The sequence below is a fragment of the Callospermophilus lateralis genome, chromosome 13 (genome assembly GCF_048772815.1).
Source record: "Callospermophilus lateralis isolate mCalLat2 chromosome 13, mCalLat2.hap1, whole genome shotgun sequence".
Classification (NCBI taxonomy): domain Eukaryota; kingdom Metazoa; phylum Chordata; class Mammalia; order Rodentia; family Sciuridae; genus Callospermophilus; species Callospermophilus lateralis.
Window position 1 is genome coordinate 45290186 of NC_135317.1, and position 17968 is coordinate 45308153.

General features: G+C 31.2%; 1 protein-coding gene across 4 annotated transcripts in view; it reads right to left on the bottom strand.

Moving 5' to 3' along the window:
- Positions 1-17968, bottom strand: part of Zeb1 (zinc finger E-box binding homeobox 1) — a 166269-nt gene that overhangs the window by 17646 nt on the left and 130655 nt on the right. For 2 of the 4 annotated variants that reach the window (XM_076832057.1, XM_076832060.1), the window contains exons 3-4: positions 12427-12489; positions 1655-1816 (exon numbers count right to left, since the gene is read on the bottom strand). In XM_076832057.1, the coding sequence (XP_076688172.1) occupies positions 1655-1816; positions 12427-12489 (225 nt within the window). The remainder of the gene's footprint in view (positions 1-1654; positions 1817-12426; positions 12490-17968) is intronic. The other 2 variants (XM_076832058.1, XM_076832059.1) reach the window with 2 other exon arrangements.

Below are 17968 nucleotides of genomic sequence, written 5' to 3' on the forward strand. Positions count from 1 at the left end.
AGTCATAGTCTGTCACTGTGGGTGATTTGTTATTGGCACTATAATATCATGTAATTCATTTTCCTACTCCAGTGTCATAGATCTACTCTCATTATGTTCTATTTTCTTCTTGGACATGATTAATCCTTACAATTCAATAAAAAAATAATAATGATATGGTAAAATGACAGGTTGTTCATGATACTTTAATAGAAAGTTCTTATTTTTATAAATCAATATGATATATGAATTCATTCTTTTAGGTACTAGCATAAAACAATGAAACGTAAATCTAAATATTTGGTACAATGAGCATAGACTGAGCAGGTTTAAAAGATAAGTAAAAGTATTTATCTCTATTTTTGAAAAATATCAAAATTTTGTTTTTCAAAAATCACTTTTTAGTAATGAAGATTTGTTATAAAAGGGGAAATGATAATTTTTAGAATTGCTATGATAAGCTTAAAGTAGTAATTCAATGATACTAAAAAATAAAACCAATCTATATCTAAATGTTTTCTGAACTGTTTATCATTTCTTTAAGTATCTATGACAATGAATATTTCTATTTTTTAAAAAGCAAAAATTTTTAATTTTTAAGTCCTAAGTTTGCTTTGGCAAATATCTTAACACTTCTGACTGGTAGTACTTCTTGATATAAAACCTCTGAAACATCCCTTGTATTTGTTCCCCATTGATTCAGAATTTAGAATAACTGAACTTTCTAAAGAAAGTCTTGCCTATTTATAATTTGTGAGAAAAGAGTACAGGGGACATGTTGAATCTACTAAAAATTTAAAAAATTTAAGATTCTATCCATTTCAGAGAGAAACTTCTGTAAGAAACTTCTGTTTTGGCTCTGCTTTTCAGAGTTCATTCCTGATTTAAAAAACATATAGTTGACTTTTTGACTTGGAATATATGTTTTTATACCATAGTTCTCAATTTTATCTAAAATCTTCAAAGTTAATTGATTATTTGAATATGAAGCTAAATGTATACACTCAACTGGAAACCCTGAATAAAGAAAGCCATATGTAGAATATTAATCTTTACAAATCCTTAACTATTGCAAATACCTTCCTAGTCTTGGTATAGATCTTGTATAAAATTTCTTATAGGAACATTTTAATGCTATTTTCATCTTTTTTTTTACACTTAGAAGGGTAGAATGACAGCCTATTTTTTCTCAGGAATGCAGAACACATTTTTTAACTGTGTTTTCTCCATTTTTAATGCACTAAGTGTTCATATCAGAGCACACTAAAGTATATACAAAAAAACTACTATTTCCAAATTAGTATGTTTTGAACCATATGACTATTTCACTTACTAAAAGAATAGTGGAAAACAACTGAAGGGCAATAAGAATCATCCTAGTTCTCATTTCTGCTGCCCACTGCCATTTGAGTAAGTGGAAATTCATGTCCAGGAACCATTCTAAGCATTTCACATGCAGGAGCATTAACACTACACACATGAACAGCCAATAATTTAATATTGTACTGTTATAAAGGACAATGTCCCATTAATAAAACATACTACTCCCTATAGGCACTTGAAATAATTTGGTTCTCAAAAGTATTCTCGATAGTAGATTAGGTTTCCACAGTATAGTAACAGAAAAAAATAATCCTTTAAAGAGAAAGAAAAACAAGTGTTAAATTCCAATTACCATTTTCATCATGACCACTGGCTTCTGGTGTGCCCTGCCTCTGGTCCTCTTCAGGTGCCTCAGGATAAATGACAGCAGTGTCTTGTTGTTGCAGGAACTCTTCAACATTAGGATCATGGTTTTGCTCATTTTCTGCATCTGAGTCGCAGTCATCATCTTTTACTAAAGGAAATGCATTCTTAAGCAATTTTACTACCAAGTTGTGAAGTTTTTTAAAATAAGAAATTGTTTGAGATTAAGTAATTTATTGAAAACTAAAAAATGAATTCTACTATTTTTGTAATTTATTAAGAAATCCTTTTGCTTTATACATTTCAAGTGTCAAAATATCTCAAATTCTTACACTATTCCTTTTAAACTTGAGAGCTACACTCCTAATTCCATTTTACTAATAAACAAAACATAGATAAGGTAATATAGTTGACTGAATTCTTCATTTCTCATTTAATGATAAAGCAAGGAAAAAAGAAGACCTTAGTTCTCAAAAATCACCTCTTAGCAACTTATCATAACAGTTATACTTCAAATCTGAATCATTCCAATATAAACCACTCTTTCAGTTCAGCTATGCGATTTCCTAGAAAATAACTTTAATATTAATCTTTAGCTAGAAAGACTTCTAATAAGAGTCACAGGTATCAAATCAATAAAAATTGCTCTTTACCTCCTCCAGAAGACCTAATCAAACAAGTCTATTCTTTCTCTATTTCTGCTTCAATAAATATTAAGCCATGGGATTAAGGTATGCCAATTTTTTTCTCGAGTGTAAAAGGTTTAAGTTCCCTTTGAGAACTTAGCTTAGAATGCTGTCTACTTTTTACAACAGTATTGGTGTACTACAGTTTTCCTCCATTTCCTCCACTGGCTCTAGGTGAGATTGTCTACTCCACACTGGTGGTAACTGTAATGTAGCATGAATCTCAAGTGTCTCATGGCTGACTTCTTTATAGACTTTGGACTAAACTGTTATTTCTATATTTATAAAATGGCACTTCACAGTAGACTGAAACTGGGCCAAATTAAAATGGTGATGCATGGACATCTTTTGTTTGACAGTTACTAAAACAATTCTTGCTAAATCTCTTAAACAGTAGTATAAGTAAACTCCTCATGATGACTTCTATTTAAAACCTGAGAATAATGACACAGTTATAATAGTGATTCACAAATATTTTCACCATTATAATACAGCTAATAGACTATTAATTATTTAGCATCTGGTAGAAACTGAAAAGTGTATTATTTAATTCATGCCAGTTTAATGGAGCCAAAAATAAGTGAAGACTTTTTCTGGGGTTGGGGGGACTGGGGATTGAACTCAGGGGGCACTTAACTACTGAGCCACATCCCTTCTTTGTATTTTATTTACAGACAAGTTCTCACTGAATTGCTTAGGGCCTCACTTTTGCTGAATCTGTCTTTGAACTTGAGATCCTCCTGCCTCAGTCTCCCAAGCTGCTAGGATTACAGGCATGTGCCTCCTCACAAGTGGAGACTTTTTAAGAGGTGAGCTGATACAGTTGATTTTGAGGGAATCAATTCCCAGAACCTCAACTTCCATGTATACTCTTAGTATACTGAAAGTTCTCTGCCTGCCCTCCCTTTTCTACAGTATTCTTTACTCTCCTGTTCTTCAGAGAGAAAAAAAAGAGAGAAAAAGCCATATTATTCCCTCCATTCATTACATTAATAGGGTACATTACCTTGCAGTATAAAAATCTCTATGGTGCCAAAGAGAAAAGTTCAAAATAATGATTGGGGAAAATCTTAATTACTGATTAATTGAAACAATATAAAACCACCATAGTCTTCCACTCTTTCCTGTTTACATGTGTTTTCTTTTTTTATGTTCTAGAAAGGACTTTATACCTCTGATATAAAGAGGCTGGTATATGGGTTTTTATTAGGTGCAAAGCATGGCAATGGAATTAGGAGTTGTTTAACCCTGATTGGGAAGCTATTATCAACTATATAATAATATAAAGGAAATAACCTCAGGGGTTGTACTCCTAAGTATCACTAAGTTGTTCACTCCTCTTAAGAGACTGACAGGAACAAAATGATAACATTCTCAAACATCATTCCTGTGATTTGTTGTTAGCTGGGAGAATAAGTATTTTTGAATAGCTAAAGTAGTACTTGTTAGAGGCAGAGTGTTTTCAATGCAATTTCATTTTTTTCAAATTAGATAAAAGGTCAGAATGAAATTTATATTTTATGTGATTCCTCATAGATGCCATACAGTAAGACTTAAAGCTATTCTTATCAAACTGTTACAATTTTTTTTTCAATTTAGCAATCTACATCTTATAAAATGTTAATATTTTCAACATCCTTTTAACAAAGATTACATATATATTAGCTATTATGTTAATGAGTTTATAAATAGCACAGATTTTTCAGAACTATGTGTTTGTATTTTATAAATGAATTTTATTTCTTCAGTAAGTTACATATAAGCTTACCTGTATATTGACAGGTTCTAAATGTGTGCATTTGAAGAGACATAAGATTTTTACAACTTATAAGAATTAGATTAGATTATACTGTCTTAATTTTAACTTCATTAAAGAATGACCTATTTTACAAGATGTATTTATTTACACTTTACATATTCTTTTATTATTTATAACTTATATATTCCTCAACCATTTCTTTATTGAAGAAATTTTTATAAAATTACTCAAAATGTATAAATACACATTAATCTAATTGGAAAAATTAGAACATCCTTTGCTTTTTTATTATTATTTGACTGACTGGCATGACAGTGAAAATTGGCTTTGCGAGTTAGGTTAGTAGGTGGAAATTTCCCAGAAATTGGGTAAACTAAGATATTGATCAAAAGATAGTTAATACATGTCTTCAGATAAAAGAATTTAAAAAATTCTTTTAGCAAGAATTTACTGAAGTTAACCATACTCAATGTCCCCAGTGTGGAAAAAAGTGCTCTCACTAAGAAAGATAAGTAAAGCAAGGTCCAAAAAAGTATAATTTCAAGTAATTTGAGTAAACATTATGATATGATATTTCTGACTCTTAAAGAGTTTATTAATTTATTAAAAAATGACTGATAGTAGTTATTAAATTGTTATATATTTCACATGTAAGAATGATATAATGATATAAGTAATATATCTGTTATATGTCCCAGAACATGCGAGATTCTAATGACTGGGAAACAAATCTTTTTGCAAATTAGCTGGCTTTGATTGTTTCTTCTCAACATAATTGAAGGGGTACTTAACTTAATTGTTAATGCTAGGATATTAAAACATTTTTATTAACAAACACAACTCTTGGCATATAATTCTGAGGCTGTATAAAGAACTGAGTAAGTTATAAAACTTTTATTTATTTATTTTTTATTTGGGAATAAAGTTATCTCAGTGCTAAACAAAAACCAGAAACAGAATTAATGCTGAATACTTTCCCTTTTAGAAGTAACAGTAATATACTATATGAAGTAAATAGAAAATCTTTAGCTCATTAATCTCATTTTAATAATATCTAACAATTATTTATTAAAATGTGTAATATATTTATGTTGTGATCAGCTAGGAATTATTAATAAATGATAAATCCATAATATTTTTAAACTTTAATATTCCTGTGGTCCCTGGATATTAAAAAGGAATTTCAATTTAAATATGTGCCTTTCTTTTAAAGAAATTGAGTTGATAAAAAGTTCCTGCAAACAGGAATTATATATCACATTATCATAAATTCTATAGGGTAGATGGAGGGCAAATATGAGTTTAAGGAGTAAACATTATGATATTTCTGACTCTTAAAGAGTTTATTCATTTATTAAAAAATGAATGATAGTAGTTATTAAATTGTTATATATTTCACATATAAGAATGATATTAAAAAGTCAATGTTTTTAATATGCTAGAAATTGTTTGCCACTACTTACATTTAAAATGAAAATTATATGCCCATTAAGAAATTTGTGAGCTGTATATAATTGTTTACATACTATAAAATTTAGATGATGATAACAATAACTCTCAGTGTTGTTATGAGGATTAAATTAATATAGCAACATGCTTATTAGTACTGTACCCAATATGTAGTTAAGTGCTATAATTTTTAGTTGTTTTCTTTAAAGCATTATAATTTCAAAATTAAAAACTGTTTTCTAACCTTCATCTGTTTCTCAATAAAACAGATGAGAGTTAGAAAAGTTAGATAGCTTTTCCAAGATCATGTAGGAAAAAAGTATTACCATCAGAACACATGCTTTAGTATTAGATGTCTGACATCAAATTCTGGAGTCTTTCCACTAAACAACACTGTCTCCATGAATCTGCATTACCAAGCCCAATTTCAATGGAAACCAGAAACTCTGCAGTTTTACCCATGAAATTTAAAGTTTTGGCAGAGCACATCATGAAAAGGTCAATTACAAAGTAAATTTACTGGTCTTTAAGATTGATACTGGTCTTTAAAGATTAGGAAGATGAGCAAATACACAGAGACACATAATAATAATAAAATAAGTAAAAATTCAAGAGCTAATCATCAAAGTATAGGATTATAGAACTATATTCACCTGTGAAAGTGTAGAATTATAGAGTATAATCACAAATTAGAGAAAGAGAATGTTTAACATAAATATAAATTTTTTTTTCCTCTCTCTCCTCCTCCCTCCCTTCCTCTCTCCCCAGGCACAATTTTTATTCTCAGTAACCTGCAATCTTTACCCTGTGTTTTTAAAACTTTATAAAACTGTTAACTATATGAACAACAACAATAACAACAACAACAAAATGGATGCTTGGAAGAAGGAAACATGTTTTTGGTGAATAAGTTGAATCAACAATTCTCTTAATTTCATCAACAGTGAAAGTAAGCAAGCTATAGGAAAGATCTGACAAGGTTCTGAACTAGTGATAGTGACATACATACAATGTTTTTGTCAGCATGTTATTTATTAGTAGTCAAGGAAGTAACAAAAGCAAAGGCAAAATATAATGTTAAAGTTTAACTGCTCTAAAGTCTCAAAAGCTCAATTTTCATCTTTGTTCCTTAAAGCCACACTTATTGGAGCTTTATTAAATATTTTTCAGGGTTCCAGGGAAATAGGCAACAGGGATCAGCTTCTTGTGGATGGGGGAGGCCTGGCACTACAGCAGCAAGTAGTTAATACAAGGTCACTGTGTCTTCCAGATGTGGGTTTCTTTTTTATTTTTTTTAGGAAATTTATGTATTACTCAGTACTTCAACCTGAAAGAATTCATATTTATAGTGAAGAGAAAACTGCAAGATAAAATACTGCAAACTTGGAAGTATAAATCTTTTTTGACAGAATTTTGTTTGGAAGGGCAAATAGTTTTCTGTAACTCTAGTAATATAGTATTTATAAGTCATCAAAGTTTAACATGAGGTAAAAGAGTACTAAACAGCATTGTTTTGTGTTCATTAAACATTACTGTTTTACTAATAAACATCCAGTTTTAATATTTTATATAATCTGCAGGTTATCATAACAAATATTTAACAGCAAGCATACCTGAATACATTATTCATGCAAGCTAACAAAACCATGTTAAGAGAATAATATAAAGTCTTGGGCTGTACAGATACCACAAATCATGATACTCCATTATTAATTAATTTGAAATTCATCTTTAATAATAACAAAGATTCTTTATTTAATGGAACTGACAATTTGGAATTCATCTTTAATAATAATAAAGATTTACTCTTTTTTATGGAACTGACAAATATGGGAGTGATAATGTTTATATTATAGATGAAAATCTGTTTTTGACACTTAGTAACCATAAACCACACTTCCATAGTGAAGACAATTTATAAGGCTCTATGGAATAGTTCTAAAGTGTACTACAAAGTTAAAAGAAAAAAAAAACAACTATAAATGTTAAACCACAGAAGGAAAAGAGAAAACTTAATTAAAACTATGTGATAAAAATATCTATGCCTGAAAGACATCCACAGGCTATAGGTGAAAGATAGAAAAAGATATATTATACAAATGGAGACTGAAAGCAAGCAGGAGTAGCTACTCTCATAACTGGCAAAGTAAACCTCAAGCCAAAATAAGTCCGGAGACAAAGAAAGTCGCTTCATACTGGTTAAAAAACTATCAAATAACAAGACACAATGGTTATAAATATTTATACCCCAAATTCTGGTGTACTTACTTAAATAAAACAAATACTAATTGATACAAAGACTCAGGAGGAACCTTCTCCAAAATAGATAATATTTTAGGTCATAAATACAAAAAATAAAGTAGATAATTCCTTGAATTTTATTGAATCATAATAGAACAAAATTAGACATTAATACAAAGATATAAAATTGAAACCATTTAAAAACATGGAGATTGAATAATATACTTCTGAATGAGGACAGGATCATTGAAAATGGGAGAAATAAATAAGTTCTTAGAAACAAATGAGAACAGAAATAGAACATATCAAAATCTCTGGGACAGTATGAAGGTAGTTCTAGAGGAAAGTTTACTGCATTGAGTGCCCACTTGGAAAAATATAAATAAAAACAAAAAACCAGAAAGATGCCAAATAAATAGTCTAATGTTACATCTCGAGGCCCCATAAAACCAAGAGCAAACTCATTCTAAAACTAGCAGAAGACAGGAAATAATTATGATCAGAGCCAAAATTAATGAAATTCAGACAAAAAATTAAAAAATAAAGGATTAATGCAACAATGAACTGATTCTTTGAAAAGATAAACAAGATTGATAAACCTTTAGCCAAACTAACCAAGAAAGAAAAGACCCAAATCAACAAAATTAGAAATGATAGATACTTCTGAAATCCAGAGAATTATCAGAATACTACCTAACAAATTAGAAATCTGCAAGACTCTGACAAATATCCAGAAACATATGACATACACAAATTAAACGAAGAGGATATTAAAAACCAGAACAGACAGATATAACGTAATGAGACTGAAGCAGTAATGAAAAGCCTTCCAACAAAGTAAAGCCCGAGACCAAATGGATTCTCAGTTGAGCTCTAGCAGGCCTACAAAGATCTAATGCCAATTCTCCTAAACTATTCCATGATATTGAAAGGGAGGGAAAACTCCCAAATTCATCCCATGAAACCACTATCATCCTGATATCAAAACCAGAGAAAGACACATCAAGGAAAGAAAACTACAGACCATTATCTCTGAACAGACACAAAAATACTTAACAAATATTAGCAACTCATATTTAAAAATATATTAAGAAGAATGTACACTATGATCAAGTTGGTTTCACCCCAGGGATGTAAGGTTGGTTCAACATATGCAAATCAATATACATAATTCATACCATAAATAGAATGCACAAAAATCACATGATCATCTCAACAGATACAACATCCAGCATTCATTCATTATAAAAACACTGAAGAAACTAGGGATGGATGGAACTTAATATCATAAAGGCTATATATGACAAAATCAAAGCCAACAACATAGTGAATGAAGAAAAAACTGAAAGCGTTTCTTCCAAAATCAGGAACAAGACAAAAATATCCACTCTCACCACTTCTATTCAATATAATTTTAAAACTGTAGCCAAAGCAATCAGGCAAGAGAAGGAAATTAAAAGGGTATAAACAGGAAAAGATGTAGTCACACTATAAGTTTGCCAATGACATGATCCTATATTTAGAAGACTCGAAAAACTCCACTGGAAGACTTTTAGAGCTGATCAACAAATTCAGCAAAGTAGTGGGATATAAGATCAACACAGAAAAATCAATAGCTTTCCTAAACTCCAATAAGGAATCTGCTAAGAAAGAAACCACAAAAATAATTTCATTTAGAATAATCTCAAATAATACACTTGGGAATAAATCTAACCAAGGAGGTGGAAGACCTCTATAATGGAAACTACCAAACACGAAGAAAGAAACTGAAGAAGACCTCAGAAGATGGAAAAATGTCCATGTTCTTGACTAGGCAGAATTAATATTGTCAAAATGTACATCCTATTAAAAGCAATATACAGATGCAATGTGATTCTATCAGAATGCCAATGACATTTTTCATGGAACTAGAAAAAAGTTCTAAAATTCATATAGAAGAATAAAAAAAAAAAACAGAATAGCCAAAGTAAGACTGAGCAATAAGAGTGATGCAGGTGGCATTACAATACCAGATCTCTAATTATACTACAGAGCTACAGTAACAAAAAAATGCATGATACTGGCATAAAAATAAATATAAAATCCCCATGGAATAGAAAGAAAGACACAAAGACAAATCTTCATAGATAGACATCTGATCCTTGACAAAGGTACCAAAAACACATGGGAACAAAAACATGGCCTTTTAAATAAATGGTACTGGGATAACTGGATATCCATATGTAGAAGAATGAAACTTCTCTCACCCTACACAAAAAAGTCAACTCAAATTGGATGAAAGACCTAAGGGTTAGACCAGAAACCCTGCAACTGTGAAGGAAAACAGGGTCAAACTCCAACATATTGGTTTAGGCACTGATTTCCTTAATGACTCCTAAAGCTCCAGAAATAAATGAAGAATCAATAAGTGTAATGACTTTAAATTAAAAAACTTCTGTACAACAAAGGAAACAATTAAGATCATGAAGAGAGGGCCTAAAATGAGAAGAGAATCATTTTAACTCTTCTAATAGGAGATTAATATCCCAAATATACAGAAAACTCAAAGAATTTACCATCAAAAAACAATAACTCAATCAATAAATGGGCAAATGAACTAAATAGATATTTCTCAAAAGAAAAATTGCAAATGGCAAACAAATATATGAAAACAGAAATAAAGGAGAATGCAGATCAAAACTACACAGAGATTTCATTTCAATCCAGTTAGAATGGCAATCATCAAGAATATAAATAAATGCTCATGAGGCTATAAGAAAAAAAGTACACTCATGCATTGTTGGTGGGACTGCCAATTAGTAGTACCACTCTGGAAGCAGTACAGATTCCTCAAAAGCCTAGGAATGGACCTACCATATGACCCAGCTATCCCACTTCTTTGTATTTATCCAAAAGAACAAAATGAGCATACTGCAGTGATAAATGCATACCAATACCAATGTTTACAGCAGCACAATTCACAATAGCCAAGTTAAGGAAATGGTCTAAGTGTTCCTCAACAGACAGATTTTAAAAAATGCAGTATATTTACACAATGAAATTTTAATCAGCCATAAAGAAGAATGAAATTTTGTCATATGCTGATAAACAGATGGAAATTGGAGAACATAATGCTAAGTGAAATAAGCCTAACTCAAAGTGAAGGGCTGAATGTTGTTTTTCATTTGCAAAAGCTAGAGAAAAGAAATTTTAAAAAGGGGGTTCTCATGAAAATATGAGGGAGAATAGCACAGAAGAGAAAGGAATTGAGGGGAAGGGAGAAACCATGGGAAAAGGGAGGAACTGCAGAATGCAATTGACCAAATTATGCTATGTATATGTATGAATATATCAAAATGAATCAACTTATATGCATAACTATAATGCACCAATTAAAAAAATAAATTAACAGAAGGAAGAAGCATAGAGTACAGGAAGAGAATCAAGTGGAGGGAGAAGGGAAGGAAAGGAGGTAGTATTGGAGTCAAAAAAGAAGTAAATTATGTTACATGCATTTATGAGTATGTCAAAATGAACCTGACAATATCTATAATTATAATGCACTAATATAAGAAGCTACTTTATTAAAGAAGGCTATAAAAGACATTTGGGGAACAGTTGAGAAAATCTGAATGTGAACTACTATATTATTAGAAAATTACTATCAGTTTTATTATATAAGAGAATGTATTGTTTGCTGGAGATACATGAAGGCTGATTTTGTTACATAAGAAAAGGTACTTATTTATTAGAGATTAATTATGAAATATCATCATTTCTATAATTTACTAAGAAACGGTTCAACTAATACATGTATAGCGGAAAATTCAGCAAAAATGTTAACAAGTATCGCATTCAGATGGAAAGCATTCATTCATTCAACTTTTCAGTAAATTGAAAATTTTAATATCAAGAGTTAAAAATATATGCCTGAATACACAAAATATACTACCTTTAACTATATTATTTTAGGGGAATGTTTTAATAATTTGGAATTCAGTTTTTAATTTTACATTCTAATAGTTCTATCTGACTTGAGGGACACAATAAAATGTCTCTGGTACAATTATACATGAGATCTGATTCAAGTTTTCCATTTACTTTTTTGCTTCTTAAACCTAATCTGAATCAATTATATAGAAATTGTAAGAAAAAAATTTGATTTTCTTGTATTTTTTGTGATATGTTCACTCAACTCAGCAATATTCATGATTCTCATCTGGTTTGTACATAACCCTGATAATTGCTTGTTTTTTTCATCTTCTGCTGTCTTGTGGGCAATTCAAAGCTGATTTCAGAAACTAATAATGAAACTCAAAATACAGTCAATAGATGTCTTTCCATAACTTTGGTAAAAAATTTGATATAAATTCAAATTGTAAAAGTTTTTGTATGATTTGTAGATTACACTTGCCATACTTATAGATTGAAAAATATGCTATATTATATAAATCTGTAAATTTACATTGTATTTAAAGAATATTAATTTCTAACTTTTCATGTAGTGCTCCAAATGCCTACTTAAACATTTTAGGAGGACAGATAACAGGGAAGGAAATAAATTAAATTCAGGATTCACAAATGCAAAAACTGGTGTCACAAAAGACCTCCTTCAAAGGCTATAGTATGAGAAAATGGCAAGAGTACCTGTACATCCTGCATCATCTGCCTGAGCTTCAGGCCCCAGGATTTCTTGCCCTTCCTTTCCTGCTGAAATCAAAGAACAGGGGATTAAAAGAGACGTATTTGCCACAAACATTTTAGCTTCTAGAAATCTGAAAAGAATTAGTTCAGATTATATTTAATTTGGGTTTTTTTTCTTTTACATATATGGGACTGTATTGTTGGAAAGTAGTGCTTTATAGAAGTATTAAGCAGTTAGTTTTGTCAAAAACACAAAGATATTTTAGACAAATCTAAGATATCAATGCAAATTTAGATATAATTCTGAAATTATACATATTTTAGAGTTATAGGTTTAGTATCCTTTATCTGAAATTCTTGGGACTAGAAGCATTTTGAATTTCAGATTTTTGAATATTGACATATATAAATAAGTTATCTTGGGGATGGGACCCAAGTCTAAATGTGAGACTCATTTGTTTCAGATATACCTTATACACATAGCCTGAACATAATTTCTTACAGTGTTTTTGGGGTGCCTACATTTTTTCTGTGACCTGTCACATAAAGTCAGGTGTGAACCACTAGTGGTGTCATGTCAGTGCTCAAAGAATTTCAAATTTTGGATTTTCAGATTATGAATGTTCAACCTGCCTAAGCATACTAGGATTTTAGTAGTATTTTAGGAAAAGAGCTATATCTATAGTTATTATGATTTTTTTCATTTATATTCCAAAGCACATATTTCTGTGGTCCAGGTACTTTGCTAAATGTTTCATAAACTTGTTTCTTTTAACCTTCATAACAACTTTTTTTGGGGGGTGGGTGGGTACTGGGGATTGATCTAAGGGGCACTTAACTAATGATCCACATCCCCAGCCTTTTTAAAAAATAGTTTTAGAGATAGGCCCTAGGGCCTCACTAAATTGCAGAGGCTGGCTTTGAACTCATGATCCTCCTGCCTCAGCCTCCCAAGCTGCTGGAATTGCAGGTGTGCACCACTGTGTCCAGTCATAACAATCTATTTTATAAATTGAAAAAGCAAAACAAATTTGAGGGTTGGAGAAGTTAAATAATTTGCCCATGGACACACTGCTATTAGATGCGAGAACTGGAATTTGTATGCAGATATGATTGACTTCAGAGCCCTTTCCATTACACACTTCTGCACTAGAAAACTAGAAAGACTAAACCAAATGTCACTGTGCCCAAAGCAAACATCTAAGGCACTATAATTTTTTCTTCTACTCTATTCCTTAGAGGAACTCTACATGTTTGTGATTCTCCCTTCCCAACTCTGTTTGTAGTAGGCTATTTAATGTATTTAATACAGAATAGATTCAGAGTAAATATTTTATATTATAAATGCATACTTTGGCAAAATGTTTTATATATTTGGACACATTTTATTTATCATGAAAGTTTATTAAGAACACATGAATATATTAGAAGACATGAAGGAGTTAGAAACTGCTCTTTTAACTGTAGCAGAGTATATGTTCTAATTATAATCAGAATAATTTTAATTAATTAATTTTTGATCCTGATAATTGAACCCAGGGGCGCTTAACCACTAAGTCACACCCCCAGCCCATATAATTTTTTAATTTTGAGATAGGGTCTCGCCAAGTTGCTTAGGGCCTTCTAAGTTGCTGAAGATGACTCTGTGAATTCCTGATCCCCTGCCTTAGCCTCCTGAGCTGCTGGGATTATAGGCATGAACCACTGTTCCCGGCTAATCAGAATATTTTAAACATAAAATAGGTATCTGCACCACATACAAACCTCACTAAATATGTCGGCTGAAAAATCTTGATATTAAATTTCTCTTTGAGAAACAGCACTAATTAAGTAAAAATCTTAAATGTATTTCTTTAAGTGCTCTGGATTAGTAGGTACATTATTTAGCAGATTTTAGCTTTTATACTAATATTTAAAGATGATCACTATATGAAAAATAGTTAAAATAAGTACAATCATTTTAGAACAACATAAAAACATCAAGATAATTATGTGATTAACTTCTAAAAAATTCTCATTATCAGCATAATAATTAATAATTTAAAAGTTCCTATCAAGGGTTTACAAAAATAAGAATGTATGCCAGTGTTTGCCAAATATCTGTAAACCTCTAATATCTCTTACCCTTTTTTCCTCTCCAGTGCACCTACTTAAACCAAAATAAAAAACAGTATGCCAGCTGGGCAATTAAATGATGATATTATAGTTACTTATTAATATATATCTATGTCCTTTATTTATCCTCAAATAAACAGACTTATCACTTGTTAAGATGAGGGGGGATAGTAGGGGATAGGAAAGGTAGCAAAATACAACAGTTACTATTATGGCATTATGTAAAAATGTGGATGTGTAACCGACGTGACTCTGTAATCTTTGTAATGTTTTGAATAACCAATAAAAAAAAAGATGAACTGTAACACTGATGTTAAAAGTTAAAATGACATTTTTAAAATTTATATACAACAACAGAATGCATTACAATGAAATGACATTTTAAAATTACTAGTTTTTCTACTTAGTTATTATAGATGATTAAAAACTGTCTAGGGCTGGAGTTGTGAATCAGTGGTACAGAACTTGCCTGGCATGCGTGAGACCCTGGGTTCCATCTCAGCGCTGCATATAAGTAAATAAAATAAAAAGGATCCATTGACAACTAAAATAAAAAATAAAAAAAAACTGTCTGGAATTCATTTAAATGATTTCTTCATTTATTCCTTCCTTCATGTTTGCTTGGGATAAAATCTAGGCTCTTTAGATGAAAATTTAACATATTTTAGAATCTATTCCCAGCATTATTACATACAATATAAAACCTAAAAGTCTCCATTCTCCTCTTCTCATCATTGCAGTAAGTATTTTGGTTGAAGGACTAAAACCATGTTACTTAATAAAAACAAAAAATATCCTAATTTTGGCCTGTAACGTAACCGCTCTGTTTTTCAAATGTGCTGTCCAGGAATAGCCTCGTTTGCATTCATTCATGAAGTCACAGCACCTTGCCTAGAGTGTTCTGATCTTATGTCTAATTCAGGAAATACAAAGGGATTAAAGCAATAAAATCTATCTGTACAAAGGATTTTCCTCTATAAGACAATAATGTCAACACATTATGATTGGTTAACCTAAATTCAATTTAAAAAGGAACAGTAGAACGCTCCTCAGGCTTCTGCTTTTAGTCTAAATTCCAAAGCATATATAAAAGTGAGTAAAACCCCTGAATAATAAAGACTGTTATTTTCAAATAAAGGCAAAGTATAACATGAAAAATAAGTCACAAAATACTTATCAGCAATAAAAGGAACAAACTATTGATATATGCAACATCTTTGATCAATCTCCAAGAAATCACGGAAAGTAAAAAAACCATTCCAAAGGTTACATACTGTCTAATTTACATGGAATTCTTGAAAATGCAAAATTATATATGGTAAACAGAATAGAACCCTTGGTTGCCAAGGTTTAGGGATGAGGCAAAGGAGAGCAAGAAATTACACAAGAGGATAATAGATCTGCAGTAATGGAACTGTTCTGTATTTGACTATGAATATCAATTTCAATAACACTAGCTGTGATTTCCATTATAGTTTTGTAAGATGTTACCACTGGGCAAAAAAGGGTCAAAGGTACAGGGGGGCTCAATAAATTATTTGTGACTCCCTAATTATTTGTGAATGTATAAGTTTATCAAAATGAGAAGTTCAAATAAAAATAGATCAAGAGGAAATATTAGAAATTTAGATCAAAAGAGATACTGCTTATTCATTTTAGCCATAAAATGAAATTGGTTTTTACTAAGTAAAAACAAAAATGACACATGCAATTCATTTTAATTTAAAATTCAGAAGAATTACTATCCAATTGAAGGACTGAACTAAAGTATAAGATTGATTATTTAGAATGTTATTCTAAGACTTGAGTTTTTGAAATTCATATCAATGCATTTGTAACCATCTCAAATGTGTTTAGAAAAAAATTTTATAGTAATCTCTAAGGACAGTAAGAAGTTAAGTGAATCAGATTTTCCATGCCTGTGGTAAGTCTTCCCTAAGCCTGCTTTCTGTTATTCCCTCACTACTGTCCCTGCTAAAGGAAACCTATCCCCAAAGCAAATGTCAACCAATTTCTGAGATCAAACTTCAATTAGTAATGACATGTTTCACTGTGTATTTTTCTACACAACTTCATTTTCCCCACATTGTATTTCTATAACTGTAAGCAGAAAAATTAGCAAAAATCGGCAAACACTGGAATATATCCTGCAAATATTGTGGTATAGGTTGAACAACACTAACTTGAAAATCCAAACTTAAATTTCTGATGATAAGAGTATTTTGGAGTTTGGAATTTTGAATAAGGGATACTAAATGGCTAAGGTCCATGCAAACATTCCAAAATTTTATAAACTCTAAAATCTGAAATACTTCCGGTCCCAAGCATTTCAGATAAGGGATGCTCAACCTGTAAAATTATTCAGCAAAGTCACAGTAAATAAAATTCCAATGTCCATGAATATCTGTTAACTTAGAAAAATATGTATATGTATGTGTGTGTGTGTGTGTGTGTGTGTGTGTGTGTGTGTGAGGTAAGACTTCAATGTACTATAGGTTGATTTCCTTATTTCCTTTACTTTGTTGTTTTTCAACTCTGGTATCCCTTCGCCTGGAAGTGGGTATTGGGTTTTAGCTCAAGACGCATGAAAGTGCTCAAAGAAGATAGGAATAATCACTTCCTTCCTCTATTCCCTTTTGCCCTCATCCCCAGGTCACTACAAGTAGAGACAATGCTATTAGTAGCAGCTTGAAGGCACCTAAAACTCTTAGGGAGGGGAAACTTCTCCAATCAAGAACTGTGACTCCAAGACAGCAGAAATGTCAACTGAGTTCTTTTCTTCCCTATCTTCTTGCAGATCTTCTTCCTGCCTGCACAGTTCAGGATGTATGAGGGAAAGTGGGATAAATAAAGTCCCAGATTTTTTGCAAGATGACTGAAAAGGAGTATCCCTTTCAGGGAATTGAAAGTACTGGGAAGATCATAAAAAGGAGATGCTCAGGAAAATGATCCTTTAAGCTTGTTTATGAACTCCTCCTGGCTTTATGCCCTCAGAATGTGAGAACCTAAGTATGGGATAGACCACTACCATGTTCCAGACTAACCACAGGGTATTACAATAGGACAGATTCAAATACCATTGCAGAGGCTTTAAAAATTGAACTGAGGGGCTGCAGTTGTGGCTCAGTGGTAGAGTACTTGCTTAGCACGTAAGAGGCCCTGGGTTCGATCCTCAGCACCACATAATAAATAAATAAATAAAATAAAGGTATTGACAACTACAACTAAAAAATAAATATTAAAAAAAATGAACTGAGTATGAATACACGACCTTAGTTAGAGCTTAAGTTGCCTGCTAATCAAAACTCAAAATTCTCTACAGGATTTACCCATGACCAAAAATATCATAACCTAATTATCAAAAATGTCCAAGATACAATACAAAGTAATCTGGCATACAATGAACCAGGAAAGTCTCAACTTGCATGGG